The sequence below is a fragment of the Hyla sarda genome, chromosome 3 (genome assembly GCF_029499605.1).
Source record: "Hyla sarda isolate aHylSar1 chromosome 3, aHylSar1.hap1, whole genome shotgun sequence".
Classification (NCBI taxonomy): Eukaryota; Metazoa; Chordata; class Amphibia; order Anura; family Hylidae; genus Hyla; species Hyla sarda.
In genome coordinates, this window is record NC_079191.1 from 351192907 (window position 1) to 351208880 (window position 15974).

Consider the following 15974-nt stretch of genomic DNA (forward strand, 5'->3'; position numbering starts at 1 on the left):
TCCTTCCAATGACATTTCACTGTGCAGGAGCAAAACATCAACGCAAGGAGAAAAAACCATGACCACAACAAGGAGAGAAAGATCTAGCAGTGGTGGGGGAGAAAAGCAAAGCAAGTATAGCACCTTTTTTTATTTTTAATGCACAGCAAGGCAGTTAGAAAGTATTATGTTTGCCTAGAAAACCCCTCTAGTTAAGTGTTTCTCAAGCGCAGTCCTCAAGTCCCTCGAACAGGGCATGTTTTCTGGATTTCCTTAGTGTTTCACAGGTGATATCATTTGGTCAGTGAATCAGGCATCACCACAGTTATATCATTTGTGAAAGACTAAGGGAATCAAGAAAACATGACCTGTTGAGGGTACTTGAGGGCCGTGCTTGAGAAACACTGTTCTAGGTCTTGGGACTTGAGTAAAAATCCTGGAGATATTGTTATACCTCGTCTTGAAATAGAGGGATCAACTTCTACTCCTCGTTCATATGGAGTTCCACCATTTAATGGCAGTTCATAGGTCCTAAACAGAAATTAAGAACACAGAATAAACTAATAATAATAATAACAGAGAATAAACATATTACTCACCATGTCCTACAAAATAGCACAAGGGACAAGTAAACGATATAACAGAGCACATGCTGTAAAGTTTACCACAACGTTCCAAAAAAACAAAAAATAAAATAAATAAAAAAAACAATATGTAAATACAATCAAAATGAAGTTTTCACACAAATATGCAGCTTGAAAACTGCACCAAAGTGCTAAAGTTTAAACGTTTTCTGTGACCTTTGAACCTATATTATTATTTGTAAAGTACTAAACTTTTTAAATTCAAATTTAAAAGGGTATATATAGTGATGACCGTAAATGTTAGAACCCCTGAAATTTTTCAAGAAAATAAAGTATTTCTCGCAGAAAAGGATTGCAACAATTTTAAGATCTCTCCACCAGTGTTCACTTGGATTTTGATCTGGACTCATTGCTGCCACTTCAGAACTCTCCAGCACTTTGTTGCCATCCATTTCTGGGGGCTTTTTGATGTATGTTTGGGGTCATTGTCCTGCTGGAAGACCCAAGATCTTGGACGCAAACCCAGCTTTCTGACATTGGGCTGTTCATGATGTCTTGCACACATTCAAGGCGCCCAGTTCCAGAGGCAGCAAAACAACCCCAAAACATCATTGAACCTCCACCATATTTCACTGTAGGTACTGTGTTCTTTTCTTTGTAGGCCTCATTCCATTTTCGGTAAACAGTAGAATGATGTGCTTTACCAAAAAGCTCTATCTTGGTCTCATCTGTCCACAAGATGTTTTCCCAGAAGGATTTTGACTTACTCAAGTTTTGGCAAAATGTAGTCTTGATTTTTTATGTCTGTGTCAGCAGTGGGGTCCTCCTGGGTCTCCTGCCATAGCGTTTCATTTAATTTAAATGTCGACGGATAGTTTGTGCTGACACTGATGCTCCCTGAGCCTGCAGGACAGCTTGAATATCTTTGGAACTTGTTTGGGGTTGCTTATCCACCATCCGGACTATTCTGCGTTGACACCTTTCATCAATTTTCGTCTTCCGTCCACGCCCAGAGAGATTAGCTACAGTGCCATGGGTTGAAAACTTCTTGATAATGTTGCGCACTGTGGACAAAGGCAAATCTAGAGCTCTAGAGATGGACTTGATATTGTTGATATTATGCCACAATTTTGGTTCTCAAGTCCTCAGACAGTTCTCTTCTCTTTCTGTTGTCCACACAATGAAAAGACTAAGTGAACTTCTCTCCTTTTTTTCTGCCTTCAGGTGTGATTTTTATATTGCCCACACCTGTTACTTGCCCCAGGTGAGTTTAAAGGAGTATCACATGCTTGAAACAATCTTATTTACACATGCTTGAAATAATCTTATTTACACATGCTTGAAACAAACAATCTTATTTACACAATCTTATTCCACAATTTTGAAAGGGTGCCAATTTTGTCCAGCCCATTTTTGGAGTTTGGTGTGACATTATGTCCAATTTTCTTTTTTTCCTCCCTTTTTGGTTTAGTTCCAATACACACAAAGGGAGTAAACATGTGTATAGAAAAACACGTTATATACTGCAATCCTTTTCTGTGAGAAATACTTCATTTTATAGAAAAATTTCAGGGGTGCCAACATTTACGGCCATGACTGTGTATGTAAATATATGTAAAGGAGTAAAAATTTAGAGTTTTTTTTTTTATTTAATTTTTTTTTATAGCTAACATGCCTTACATCACTGTACTGTCAGGCAGCAGAGCATACTCTTTCCCACAATCCCCTTGCTCACATACACAGTAGAGAGAGCAATATGCAGTTGCACTGAGTATGTCTCATCTTCTCAGTGGATGCCATAAGACGGGTGTAAGCAAGGGCAACAGGGCAAAAGAAAGAAGGCACATAGGCGAGGGGAGGTGTAAATTCTAATTTACAAATACAGTATATATATATATATATATATATATATATATATATATATATATATATTTTAATGGGAAAAACCACCCTGGCTCCATGTTCCTATTACTGGACAACCCGTTTAAGTGTACTATGTTACTATTAGGACTATCTTTAACACAATTTTTTTTTTTAAATGCTCCATCATGTCCATTAAGTGTATGCCGTTTGTATCAACTATATTGGGTTTTACCTTTCTGCCTCTTCCTATGGTTCATAGAGATAAGAGATATGATCTTGCAAGCTGCTAGAAATCCTGCGCTCCTGGGAGTCCACCCCTCAGTACATATCTATACTGAGCTGGCCCCCTCCCCACTGGCCAGGCGCCGGGACTTTTGAACAGTCCCCATAGTACTGCAGCGAGAAGGGGTGCACTATAGATGGGGTTTCCCCTTCTCCCTTTCCCTCCAAATTAATGGTCGCACTCACACAGTTCGTACCCTTACTGAGGCCAATAATGTTCTTGCCCAAGCACACATTAAACTGGCGGATCTCCCACAGCGCACTGGTCGCCTGATACGCACCTGGATAACAGTTGGCAAAGATAGGCGTTCATCACGCCCTCCTTCGGTGGACCCTCTCCCTCCTTGAAAGCTGTTCTCCACTTGCTATACCTAATTTTTTGCTTGAGTTGGGACGTTATCCTGTTTTCTGCAACGTAGGTTGCTTGTTTTTATGTTTACCTAATGACATGCAGTGCTTGTTAACCTGGACATGTGGCTGGACTGCACCTCTTTTTCCCCTGCCCTCACGGGCGGCCTGTTGAGCATTCCCGCATTCCATCTTTATGAGGCTTGCCACAGGTCCACAACACTGCGCTCCTATACCCCTCCTTGGGGCCTAGGAAGAATGTCGGACGACTTATCACGGCCACCCGTCTTTCCTATACAATGGATCTGCTTATGTTCTGTTTTTTTTTTTTTTCGTTTTTGCAGGTACACTACTGGATTGAATGTCAGCAGCATTTCAATCTTGGTATATATTATATATGGTGGTCAGTCCCTCGTTTATGTTATGGGTGCACTCTCCTATTATTTTACTGTTGTATTGTAGCATGTTCTATCACCTGTTCAATTGCTAAGGTATTGACTCACAATTTTCAGGGATTTAATTCCCCTGCCAAAAGAAGTAAGGCTTTTCATGATTACACTAAATTGCACCCAGAGGTACTGTGTTTACAGGAGACGTATTTCACATTGACGTATAAACCTTCCTTTTTACATAGGTCATATAATAGATTTTACTGTTCTTCGTTTACATCTAAATATAGAGGGGTTATAACACTACTGCACAATTAATTTCCTTTTTCTGTACAGCAGGAACACGTAGATCCCAAGAGGCGTTTCCTAATACTACTGGGTACCCTATATGATAAGGTTTTGCGTTTAGTTAAGACATACGCACCAACGGATGCCACTTTCAGATTTTTTGGTCCCTGACATTCGATACATTGATTTGGGCGGGCGATTTTAATATGATATATAATGGTAAGCTAGATCGCTCTAACCTGGCCCCGTTTCGCAGGTCAGGGGCTCAACAGCGTTTGTTACAACAACTCTTTGTAGATCATTGTCTGGCGGACGTTTGGCGCTAGCACAATGGAACGGCTACAGGTTATTCTTATTATTCCCCAGCTCAATGCAATTACACCAGGATTGACTGGGTGTTGACAACCACCAGGGCATTGCCTTCTCTCCTCTATGCACGTCATGTCCCGTCGGCGTGGTCAGACCATGACATGGTGTGTGCAGCATTTAATTTTATGTCGCTTAAACAACTCCCTGCTGACCATGCCTTGGGTCCAGCAGCAATTGGGCTCCGACCTTACGTCCTACTTTACCCTCAATGCTGACTCTACTACTGCGCCTGAATGGATATGGTTGGCCCACAAATCTTACATTCGTGGACGAATCATATATTTAGCTACAGGCATCAAACATGATCGAACAAAAATGCAAGCTGCTTTAGAATCTAAATTGCAGAGACTTACCTATGCTCATCAGCAAGACCCCTCCCTTTACCTTCATAGAGCCCTTAAGGAGACCCAGACGCAATTGAATGCACTAATGTCCACTGCAGTAGAAAAGGCGGTGCATTGGACAAAAGCAAATTTTGTCAATAAGCCTGCCCGTCTTCGTAGCAGCTATGCTCAAAAAAAACAACATAGTTTAATAGGGTACATAGTCTACAGTTGCGTCCCAGTCTCTGTTCTTCAAAACCCTGATAAGATCTATTCCGCTTTTCACTCCTACTATTCACAACTTTATTCTGCACCTACCCCCTCTGCTTCATATTCTGATTCACATTCTGCCTTTCTCTCCTCCGTCACTCTTCCAACTTTATCTTCTGAAACCAGAGAGTACCTAAATGCCCTCTTCACCCTTGAAGAGGTATTGGAAAGTCCCCCGGGCCGATGGCCTGATGGCGGCTTACTATAAAAAATTTTGCCCGTTACTAGCCCCCCACCTTGTAGCTTTCTATAATAACCTGCGCTCTTAGTCTCCCTCTGGAATATCTGAATGCACTAGTGACAGTTCTCCCCAAGCCCAACCGAGATTTCTTACATACTGCCAATTATCACCCGATTTCACTCCTCAACATGGATGCTAAGCTTCTAGCATCCATTATGGTTTCCCGCCTTAATCCATGTCTCCCGGGTCTGGTACACCAGGACCAGGTGGGATTTGTTTCTGGCCACCAGGCCCCGGACAACATTCGGAAGGTCCTGGATCAGATACACTGGGCTGGGTCAACGTCTACCCCCCCTGGTGGTTCTGGCCTTGGACATAGAAAAGGCATTTGATTGTATGTCTTTGGCCTTACCTATTCGCAACTGTCACGATTCGGCTAGCTGGTTGTGGATCCTCTGTGTCAGCGAGGGATTGGCGTGGACCGTGCCGGTGGACCGGTTCTAAGATGCTACTGGTATTCACCAGAGCCCGCCGCAAAGCGGGATGGTCTTGCTGCGGCGGTAGCAACCAGGTCGTATCCATTGGCAACTGCTCAACCTCGCTGACTGCTGAGAAGGCGTGGGACAAAAGGACTAGGCAGAGGCAAGGTCAGACGTAGCAGAAGGTCGGGGCAGGCGGCAAGGTAGTCAATATGGATAGCAGAAGATCTGGAAACACAGGCTTTGGACAACACTAAAAGCTTTCACTGGCACAAGGCAACAAGATCCGGTAAGGGAGTGCAGGGGAAGTGAGGTATTATAGCCAGGGAGCAGGTGGAAGCTAATTAGGCTAATTGGGCCAGGCACCAATCATTGGTGCACTGGCCCTTTAAATCTTAGAGAGCTGGCGCGCGCGCCCTAAGGAGCGGAGCCGCGCGCGCCAGGACATGACAGCCGGGGGCCGGGACAGGTAAGTGACTTGGGATGCGATTTGCGAGCGGGCGCGTCCCGCTATGCGAATCGCATCCCCGCCGGCAATGTCAGTGCAGCGCTCCCGGTCAGCGGGTCTGACCAGGGCGCTGCAGAGAGAGGAACGCCGCGAGCGCTCCGGGGAGGAGCAGGGACCCGGAGCGCTCGGCGTAACAGCAACCTTGTCCAAATTTGGATTTTCGGTTTCTTTTATCCGAATCCTATCTCATTTATACTCGACCCCGACTGCATATTTGAAGTTGCCTTCCACGTCTCCGCACGCCATATTGGTGAGGCGTGGAACGCGACAGGGCTGTCCCTTGTCACCGGCCTCTTTTGCCTTAGTGATGGAGCCTTTGGTGCAGCTGATCAGGACCACCCTTATATAAGTGGTACAACGACTGGCTCGTCTGTGTATAAAGGTAAACCTCTTCGTAGATTACCTTTTGTTGACCCTCACAAATCCACTTGCATCATTACCAAACCTTTTTAAACTTCTTGATGACTCCACCTTGCAGTAGGGGCTGCGTGTAAATTTTACGAAATCCAAGATACTCTACTGTAATGTCTCACTCCCTATTCAACAATCTATTGCCTATACCTTTAACTTTAAGGATTCTACGTATGGCCTCCCTTACTTGGGGGTCAAGCTGACCCCTTCTCTACAGTCCCTCTATGGGGTTAATTACACGGCGGTATATTAGGCAGAGCTGGCTGAGCAGGGTCAATGTCATAAAAATGGTCATTTTGCCAAGATTGCTCTACTTGTTTTGTTCACTCCCTATTCCTGTAACTAAACGAGATCTAGAGGCACTACAAGAGAAGATTTTCCTTATGTCTGGGCCTATAAACGTCCACGTATATCACGAACAATGATGCACTATAATAAGAAATTGGGAGGCCTATCTGTCCCCCATTTTCTCAAATATTATTATGCAGCACGAGTAGCTCAGTTGGCTCTCATTAACGCAAAGGCAGGGGTCCCAAGGTGGACTCCTCTAGAAAACTCCCTACTTTTACCCTATTCCTATGAGGCACTCATGGACCTCTTGCCCGGTGGCTACACTGGTACCAACCTCAGCGCAGGTGGGTCTATACTCCCTTTCTCTCTGGCATCAGGTTCGCTTTAAGTTCACCTTGCAATCTTCTGTCTCTCCCCTGCTTCCATTTCTTTCTAACACGCTCTTCTCCCCTGGCCCCTATATCAGTGGTTGATAGAGAAGAAACTTCTTCGGTTGCACAACCTTACTTATGGCCCAGTCCTCCACTCATTAACTTCTCTTCGAACTAGGTATGATTTGCCCAATAGGGAGGTGTTTAGAGCTAGTCAAATATTCTCTTTTTATCACCTGCGTACCTCCTCGTCCTACATTCTTCGAAGCCTATCTTCTCTACAGACCCCTCACACCTGGCCTTCTCTCTATGTTTTATAAGCCGAGTAGGATGCCATATAAAACCTTTAGTTTTACACAATTTGTCTTAATGGCAGCTCGCATTTATATTGCTTCACAATGGAAGCAGTCATTTCTAGACTATACAAGAGTAATAGATAGGGTTAATCTTATCATGCTTAATGAAAAGTTGCCCGCTATCAGGGATGATGTTGTCACGATGTTTGAAGCAAAGTAGGAACCTTGGATTTCCTCTACCCATTGTTCAGCACTTCGTCACTGCCTCTCAATGTATTGAAGTGGGGCGGGGACAAGGTCTCCTTTTTGTGACGTCTCCTTTTTAATTCTAGGGACTGACCGCCATTGCTTTTTCGCTTATGTGAACCGAAATTATTGATACGTCCATATTACCGGCATACCTTCCTGTGTCATCTTACCTGTATTATGTACCTGTCTGTTATTTATGTTTTTGCCGTGTTGGCCACTGTTTATTCTATTTCCCGTATAACATGCTATATTGTATGTTTTCTTATGTGATACAATAAAGCTTCTAAGCATCACCTTCAGATGACTCCTTTGACTTGTTCTTTCTAATAACAATATTTCTGTATGAGTAGCAAAGTTGTTCATTAAATGGGCACTCACACTTTTAAAAAAAACTTTGACATGTTGTAGAGACTTGTCAAAAATTTTGATCTATGTGGGTCTAAATGTTTAGACCACTACAAATAGCTAGGTTTAAAGGGGTACCCCGCCCCTAGACATTTTATCCCCTTATCCAAAGCATAGGAGTAAGATGTCTGATCGCGGGGGTCCCGCCGCTGGGGTCCCCATGATCTCCCTGCTGCACCCGGTGTTTGTTAGAGCATTGGGTGCAGCGCCGGAGGTTCGTGATGCCAAGGCCATGCCCCGCTCGTGACGTCACAGCCAGGCCCCCTCAAAAACAGTCTATGGGAGGGGGCGTGATGGCTGTCAGGCCCCCTCCAATAGACTTGCATTGAGGGGCGTGGCCTTGACGTCACGAGCCTCAGTCCCGCATCGCCAATCCGGCATGAAGTGAAGTTCGCTCGTGCACCAGATGACTGGTGTGCCGCAGCCGAGATCGCGGGGGTCCCCAGCGGCAGCCCCCTCCGATCAGACATCTTATCCCCTATCCTTTGCATAGGGGATAAGATGTCTAGTGGCGGAGTACCCCTTTAAGTGAGAGAAGAGCTATATAAGCAAGATACACTATATTGTCTAGGCCAGAATTGCTTTTCTCTGAGGTTGTTCTAACAATTAGTAATGGTCTGAACACTCAGACCCTGACCGATCAAAACATTCATGTTGTCTCTAGGACAAGTCAAAAAAGTTTATTTAAAGTGGCAGGTATACTTTAAACTATATTTGCAGTATTGAAATGGTAATATTGAGTTATAATTACATAATGTTCATATCTAAAAACATTGAGAAGCCAATATAAGAGCCTCATCTGCTAACAAAAAGGTTGTCAACCTCATGTACCAGTAACATTCTTAATACATTCTAGAATGTAATATACAGAAAAATGAAATCGTAAAAAGTAGATGAATAAAGCCGTGTGATATGGCACATTGCCTAATGTCCAAGAGACATTTACTTTAATCTTAGAAACATAAGGATCCTCAACTTACTTAGTAGGTGTTGGAATTCCATTGACATCAAAGAGTTTTAAAAAAGTCCAACCACAGCTTAACTCGCCCCTCTCTCCTGTTGACTGAAAAGGAGAAATGGAACAAAATCGGTTTTCGTCATTCTACCCTACACATTGCATACGTATACATTTTGTAGTATAGAGAAACAGATTTTTTTCACATAGTAAATATATAAGGGCTCATTCTGTCATGCGCAGAGATAATTTCACACTGTTGGGAACGGTTAAGAGACTCTACAAGTTCAAATACATTGATCCGCCAGACTAGAATTTTCCTGCCTTGGCTCAGTTCTCCTATCCTGTCAACCACAGATCCTCTATTGCATACAGCAGCGTTTCCCAAACAGGGTGTCCCCTGCTGTTGCAAAACTACAACTCCCAGTATGCCCGGACAGCCAACTGCTGTCCGAGCATGCTGGCAGTTGTAGTTTTGCAACAGCTGGAGGCACCCTGGTTGGGAAACACTGGCATACAGTAATACAGCCATACACCTAACAAAGCTACCAAAAAGGGGCACATGAACAATCCAATGGGCCTCCCGACACATCAGTCTAGCCTTGTAATAGGCTCAGTAAATAAACGCTGATCTACGAGATCGGCACTCATGTACAGTGTGCAACAGAACATGTAATAGAACCCCAAGGCTGTAGAAAACACAGTGCATGCTTTTCAAACTGTGGGGCATCTGTTATGTGGCTTATTAGGCTTTCACTTTCAATTGCTATCAGCCAAACACTTGTTGGCTGACATACGTGTCGGAAGAGGAGTATAGGACGGCACTAAAAGCATATGGTAACTCTAGGGCTAATGATGTCAGCTGGACAATGAAGCATAGCGAGACCAGCCAAATCCAGATAAGCGGGGGCGGCGGTGCTAGGATAAAGGTAGAGATCGGTTTGTAATATCATGTGTAGCAAAAGGTTAAATTAAATATCCGCACTCACCACCGGGAACTCCTATGTGGAGTCAATCTCGGGACCAAGTCTGCAGAGACGTGGAGTGCGCTCAGAGGCTATAACTGATCATTTTGCGCATTTGCGCTTCATCCGGTCAGATGAAGCGCAAATGCGTGAAATGACTGGTTATAGCCTCTGAGCGCACTCCACGTCTCTGCAGACTTGGTACCGAGATTGACTCCACACAGGAGCACCGTCAGCGGTTCCCGGTGGTGAGTGCGGATATTTAATTTGGCTGACAGTAATTACTCTCCCCTAACTCATGCATGCACAGTATGGCTGGGTATACATGGGCTGTCAATGGAAATAGGTGGCTAAAATACTGCCTGACGCCTCTGTATTTTGTTGAGAATAACAGGATTAGGTGTTAAAATTCAACATGGTGTGAAGGAATAGCAGGCATATCACCATACAATAAGGCGGTCAACTGACTTTGCTCTTATGTGCAAGGGCACCATTAGAGTTACAAGAACTACAATCCACAGGCTGGAGATGGAGGAAGATACTAAAAGGTTGGTATCTGCATTGATGCTTTACGCTACTTCTCCAAAGTGAACCGGGAAGGTAAGCTGAGTACTAGGTGCCTTTTGGACAGTTCATGTGATAAATGTGCTTTATCCAGTGGGCAGACTAAGAGCAATCTATACAGCATGAGGTAATAAAAATATTTGACAAGCACATACATAAGTGGATGAGTAAGAGTCTCAAGGAGAACAATGGAAGTGCTACATGAGATTATACATTCTTTCCCATTTCATGGAAAACTTACATTGCGAATATAGGTAACTCCAACTTCAAAGAGAATTCCTATCTCAGGGGACTGGCTGCCAGACCTCACAAAACAGTCCCCATCCAGCAGACTTGGAAGAATACCTGTGACCTAAGCACATAAAATTATAAATATACATGCTAATTGATTTAACACCTTTCTGCAAACTGCATAGTCATATAGGGGCTTATTTTTTGCAGGACAAGCTGTAATTTTTATTGACATCCTTCATTTGGAAATATAATCAATTGAAAAAAAGTGACATGAGTTAAGAAAGCAGTAAACTAGGAAACAGACGATTGCAAGCTCTATCTGAAAGATCGAGCAGTAAAACTGTAAATTAACAATTCACAGAACATAATGTACACTGAACTGTACTGAACTGAACTAATGTACACTAAAAATAGATCTCATGTTTACCCTTGGAGAAAATGTCCATGTTCTTGAATTTTTGGGCAGCCATGTAGCCCTCACAGTATGAATGTTGCTTAACACCTGAAAATATAAAAATACAGAGGTAAACATTATATATATATATATTTCATGTTATTCATGAGATTTAGGATTGACAGGTGCTTTTTTTACAGGTATTAAGAGTCTTGATTTTTAAAACAACTATAAGGTTCACTTGGATTTAGTAGCTAACATCCAACCATCCAGTTAATAGAAATTCCTGTTTCTCGTTTGGTTTTGTTAACTTTTAAAGGGCCAGAAGAACAGCAAAGTGTGACCCTTCACAAGAGATTAGAGAACAGCTAAGGTGTTACTGTCATTTATGAAAACCTCTGACATACCATAGAGACATGTCAAAGGATTAGTCTGCTAGTGAGAAGAACCTGTCCCTCAGACGGTACTCTGGAAGGCTGCAGCCTCAAAAAGTAGACTCTGTGACAAGTTTGCTGCTGCAGATTTTGCTGTCCATTGACTTCAATAGGTAGAAAAATCTGCAGCAGCAAAAATATGCATGTGTGAACACACCCTAAGGGACTATACACATGTACAGTATTCTGCGCACATTGGATGTGCAGGATTTTATGCTGCAGATTTTAATGTAAACTAAATGACTGAATACAGCATGAACTCCTGCGCATCCTGCGAATAGACCCTCAGAGTGTATTTACACGTACAGTATCCTGCGCATATTTGATTTGAAGGTGTGTTCAATCATTTAGTTTACATTGAAATCTGCAGCTTCAAAACATACAACTTTTTTTTTTTTTTTTTTTTTATCGAGTGGCTATTAGTAGGCCACTTGTATAGTAAGAGACACTTATAGTGTTTAGTTGGAGCTGGACAAGTAGGTTTTGTTCCGTTTCACATGAATTCATCTGTATTTGGCTTTTTGGAAGATAAACATGAGAAGCTTTGCATATGAACAATGTTACTGTCTGGTGTTTTATGCCATTTTGCCACCTCTATAGCGCTAAATGTCCACACCAAAAGGAAAAAAAAAAACTGTAATTCAAACAGACTGTAAGACTTTCTGTTCAGCCATTCCTTAGCTAAAGGTGCATCTAAGAAAACTTAGTAACAGTTAAGTTCACAATTACAGTTCCCAAAGGAGTTGTCACCCAGAGGCTCTTATACTGCCCATCTGCTTATTCTTGTAGTAACATATCTTCAGCTTTTGCATCACTACTTACTAAGGCAGATTCTGAAAGCCATGAGACAACCTTCATGGCCTCATCAGTTGTCACGTAGCTTTCCCTGAAGCAGGTGTAACAATATAACCCATAATAAAACTTTTAATAATGGTATAAAATACTTCCAAGAACTGAAATGTTTATTTCAAGAACATAAAAAAAAAAAAATGCAAAAATAATATTAACAGGTACCTGAATATGCTAAGAAAAAATGCTTACTTTATTGCCGTCAAACAGACAGAGTCGCACATGTCTACTAAGAATCTGAATGCTAGCCCCAGGGAGAGGTACCATCTTACAGCTCCATAATGTCAAAAACACAGAGACTCGAGTTGGCAAGGGCAGAATCTAAAATGACAATTGAACAGACAAGTTACACAAGCAAAATAATATGGGACTGACATAGAAGAGCAGAATACACAGTATCTAACATAAGTGAATCCACCAGTTACAGTTTTGTAAATATTTTATTAAATCTTTTCATGTGACAACAATGACCCTCTGCTACAATGTAAAGTAGTAAGTGTATAGTCTGTAACTAATGTTGTGTCCCCTCAAAATAACTCAGCATACAGCCATTAATGTCTAAACCTTGGTAACAAAAGTAAGTACACCCCCAAGTAGAAATGTCCAAATTGGAGCCAACATGTCACTATTTTGTGTGGCCACCATTATTTTCTAGCACTGCTTTAAAGGGGTTATCCAGGAATAGAAAAACAGAGCTAATTCCTTACAAAAACCGCTCCCTGTCTGTCTCCAGGTTTGGTGTGGTTCAGCAGCTCAGTACCACTGAAGTTAATGGAGCCAAGTTGTAATACCACACCCAACCTGGAGACAGACATGAGAGTAGCTCTGTTTTTCTATTCCTGGATAGCCCCTTTAAGCCTTTTGGACATGGAGTTCACCAGAGCTTCAGAGGATGCCCCTGTAAGTCCTTGTCCACTCCTTCATGATGCTGGAAATGTGGTTTTGAGAGGGCTGCTGTTGAGTGTACCTGTGTTTTAATCACTGCAAGAATAAAAATTCTTGCCACTCAGCTTGATCATTTTTCTTATGTGTACCACAGTATAGTGAGCCAGTTCCGGGCTCAATCCTTGCTAGTGAACAGAAATACAAAATAATAAATGAAAGGGACCCAGTTAGTACCTCTCATGATCTTCTTAAATGTTATAATCCTCCCAGTTCACTGCCCACATGAATGATAAATCCTCCCCTGCCTTTATTTTTATATTTTTTTTGTTTTCTACCTCAATATTGCTGTTCAGCCTCAGTCAGATTCACAGACTGGGAAGGGGCGTTCTTCAGCAAGTGTGACATCATCTGAAGCCATACAGGGGAGAACTTCCTCCCTCACTCTGCTACATACTGCACAGAGCAGTTCAGCAAGCTCCCACCCCCCCCCCCCACCCCCGCCCCCCTCAGCATTTCCTGATTTTGGACTTCTGCCAGGCCAGCAGGAGTCCAACGTCTGTGCAAAAGATGGGGTAAATGTGCTCTGGACAAGTAGGAAGACACCTAGTGCCAGCTTTTTTAAACACAAATAAAACATAGAAAACTTAATTTCTTTTAAACAAAGTACATTAGAAAGATTTTTTTATTTACCATAAGGAGTGCAATAGCAAAAATTTGTTTTAATGAAAGTGGCCATTAAACATCTTTGATGGGTTTCCTTGCCATGTATTCAGACACTGCATTTTTTAGTTAACCCCTTAAGGACAAAGCCCATTTTTGCCTTAAGGACGGAGCTAATTTTATTTTTGCATTTTATTTTTTTCCGCTTTGCCTTCTAAAAATCATAACTTTTAAATTTTCATCAACAGACAAGTATGAGGGCTTGTTTTTTGCGTGACCAGTTGTCCTTTGTAATGACATCACTCACATTAACATAAAATGTATGGCAAGATTTTAAAAAATACTAATTTTGTGGGGAAATTCAAAAGAAAACCACAATTTAGCAAATTTTGGAAGGTTTAGTTTTCACGCTGTACAATTTACGGTAAAAAAGGCATGTTTTCTTTATTTTGTGGGTCAATACGATTAAAATGATTCCAATGATTACATACTTTTCTATTATTGTACCGCTTTAAAAAAATCTCAAACTTTTTAACCAAGTTAGTACATTTATAATCCCTCTATTTTGACAACCTAGAGGGTCCGTATAACCGGCGCTATGAGGGCTTATTTGCATATATGAAACTTTTCATAACAATTCTTTTTTTTTCTTATTTTTTTATATTATATGACGTATGAATTTTTGTTATGTTTAAGCCTTTCACCTTAACCCCCTAAGGACCCAGCCATTTTACACCTTAGGACCCGGCCATTTTTTGCACATCTGACCACTGTCACTTTAAACATTAATAACTCTGGAATGCTTTTAGTTATCATTCTGATTCCGAGATTGTTTTTTCGTGACATATTCTACTTTAACATAGTGGTAAATTTTTGTGGTAACTTGCATCCTTTCTTGGTGAAAAATCACAAAATTTGATGAAAAAATTGAAAATTTTGCATTTATCTAACTTTGAAGCTCTCTGCTTGTAAGGAAAATGGATTTTCCAAAATTTTTTTTAATTTTATTCACATATACAATATGTCTACTTTATGTTTGCATCATAAAATTGATGTGTTTTTACTTTTGGGAGACACCAGAGAGCTTCAAAGTTCAGCAGCAATTTTCCAATTTTCCACATAATTTTCAAACTCACTATTTTTCAGGGACCAGTTCAGGTTTGAAGTGAATTTGAAGGGTCTTCATATTAGAAATACCCCATAAAAGACCCCATTATAAAAACTGCACCCCCCCCCCCCCCCAAAGTATTCAAAATGACATTCAGTCAGCATTTTAACCCTTTAGGCGTTTCACAGGAATAGCAGCAAAGTGAAGGAGAAAATTCACAATCTTCATTTTTTAGTAGACCCAATTTTTGAATTTTTACAAGGGGTAAAAGGAGAAAATGTATACTAGTATTTGTAGCCCAATTTCTCTCGAGTAAGCACATACCTCATATGTCTATGTAAAGTGTTCGGCGGGCGCAGTAGAGGGCTCAGAAGCGAAGGAGCGACAAGGGGATTTTGGAGAGTACGTTTTTCTGAAATGGTTTTTGGGGGGCATGTTGCATTTAGGAAGCCCCTATGGTACCAGAACAGCAAAAAAAAAACACATGCCATACCATTTTGAAAACTAGACCCCTTGAGGAACGTAACAAGGTATTAAGTGAGCCTTAATACCCCACAGGTGTTTCACGACTTTTGCACATGTAAAAGAAAAAAAAAATGTTTTCACAAAAATGTGTTTCCCCCCAAATTTCACATTTTTGCAAGGGTTAATAGCAGAAAATACCCCCTAAAATTTGTAACCCCATCTCTTCTGAGTATGGAGGTACCCCATAAGTTGACCTGAAGTGCACTACGGGCGAACTACAATGCTCAGAAGAGAAGGAGTCATATTTGGCTTTTTGAGAGCAAATTTTGCTCGGGGGCATGTCGCATTTAGGAAGCCCCTATGGTGCCAGGACAGAAAAAAACCCACATGGCATACCATTTTGGAAACTAAACCCCTTGAAGAACGTAACAAGGAATTAAGTGAGCCTTAATACCCCACAGGGGTTTCACGACTTTTGCATACGTAAAAAAAGGGGTATGTAACAGGGAACGTAACAAGTGGTAAACGGTGAGCATTTACCCCCCACTGGTGTCTGTCAGATCTTTGGAACAGTG

At 41.8% G+C, this 15974-nt stretch overlaps 1 protein-coding gene across 2 annotated transcripts in view; it reads right to left on the bottom strand.

The window, feature by feature from the left end:
- NPHP1 (nephrocystin 1) overlaps positions 1 to 15974 on the bottom strand; it is a 102176-nt gene that overhangs the window by 20579 nt on the left and 65623 nt on the right. For both annotated transcript variants that reach the window (XM_056567544.1, XM_056567545.1), the window contains exons 13-17: positions 12474 to 12602; positions 11032 to 11106; positions 10612 to 10722; positions 8867 to 8949; positions 434 to 510 (exon numbers count right to left, since the gene is read on the bottom strand). In XM_056567544.1, the coding sequence (XP_056423519.1) occupies positions 434 to 510; positions 8867 to 8949; positions 10612 to 10722; positions 11032 to 11106; positions 12474 to 12602 (475 nt within the window). The remainder of the gene's footprint in view (positions 1 to 433; positions 511 to 8866; positions 8950 to 10611; positions 10723 to 11031; positions 11107 to 12473; positions 12603 to 15974) is intronic.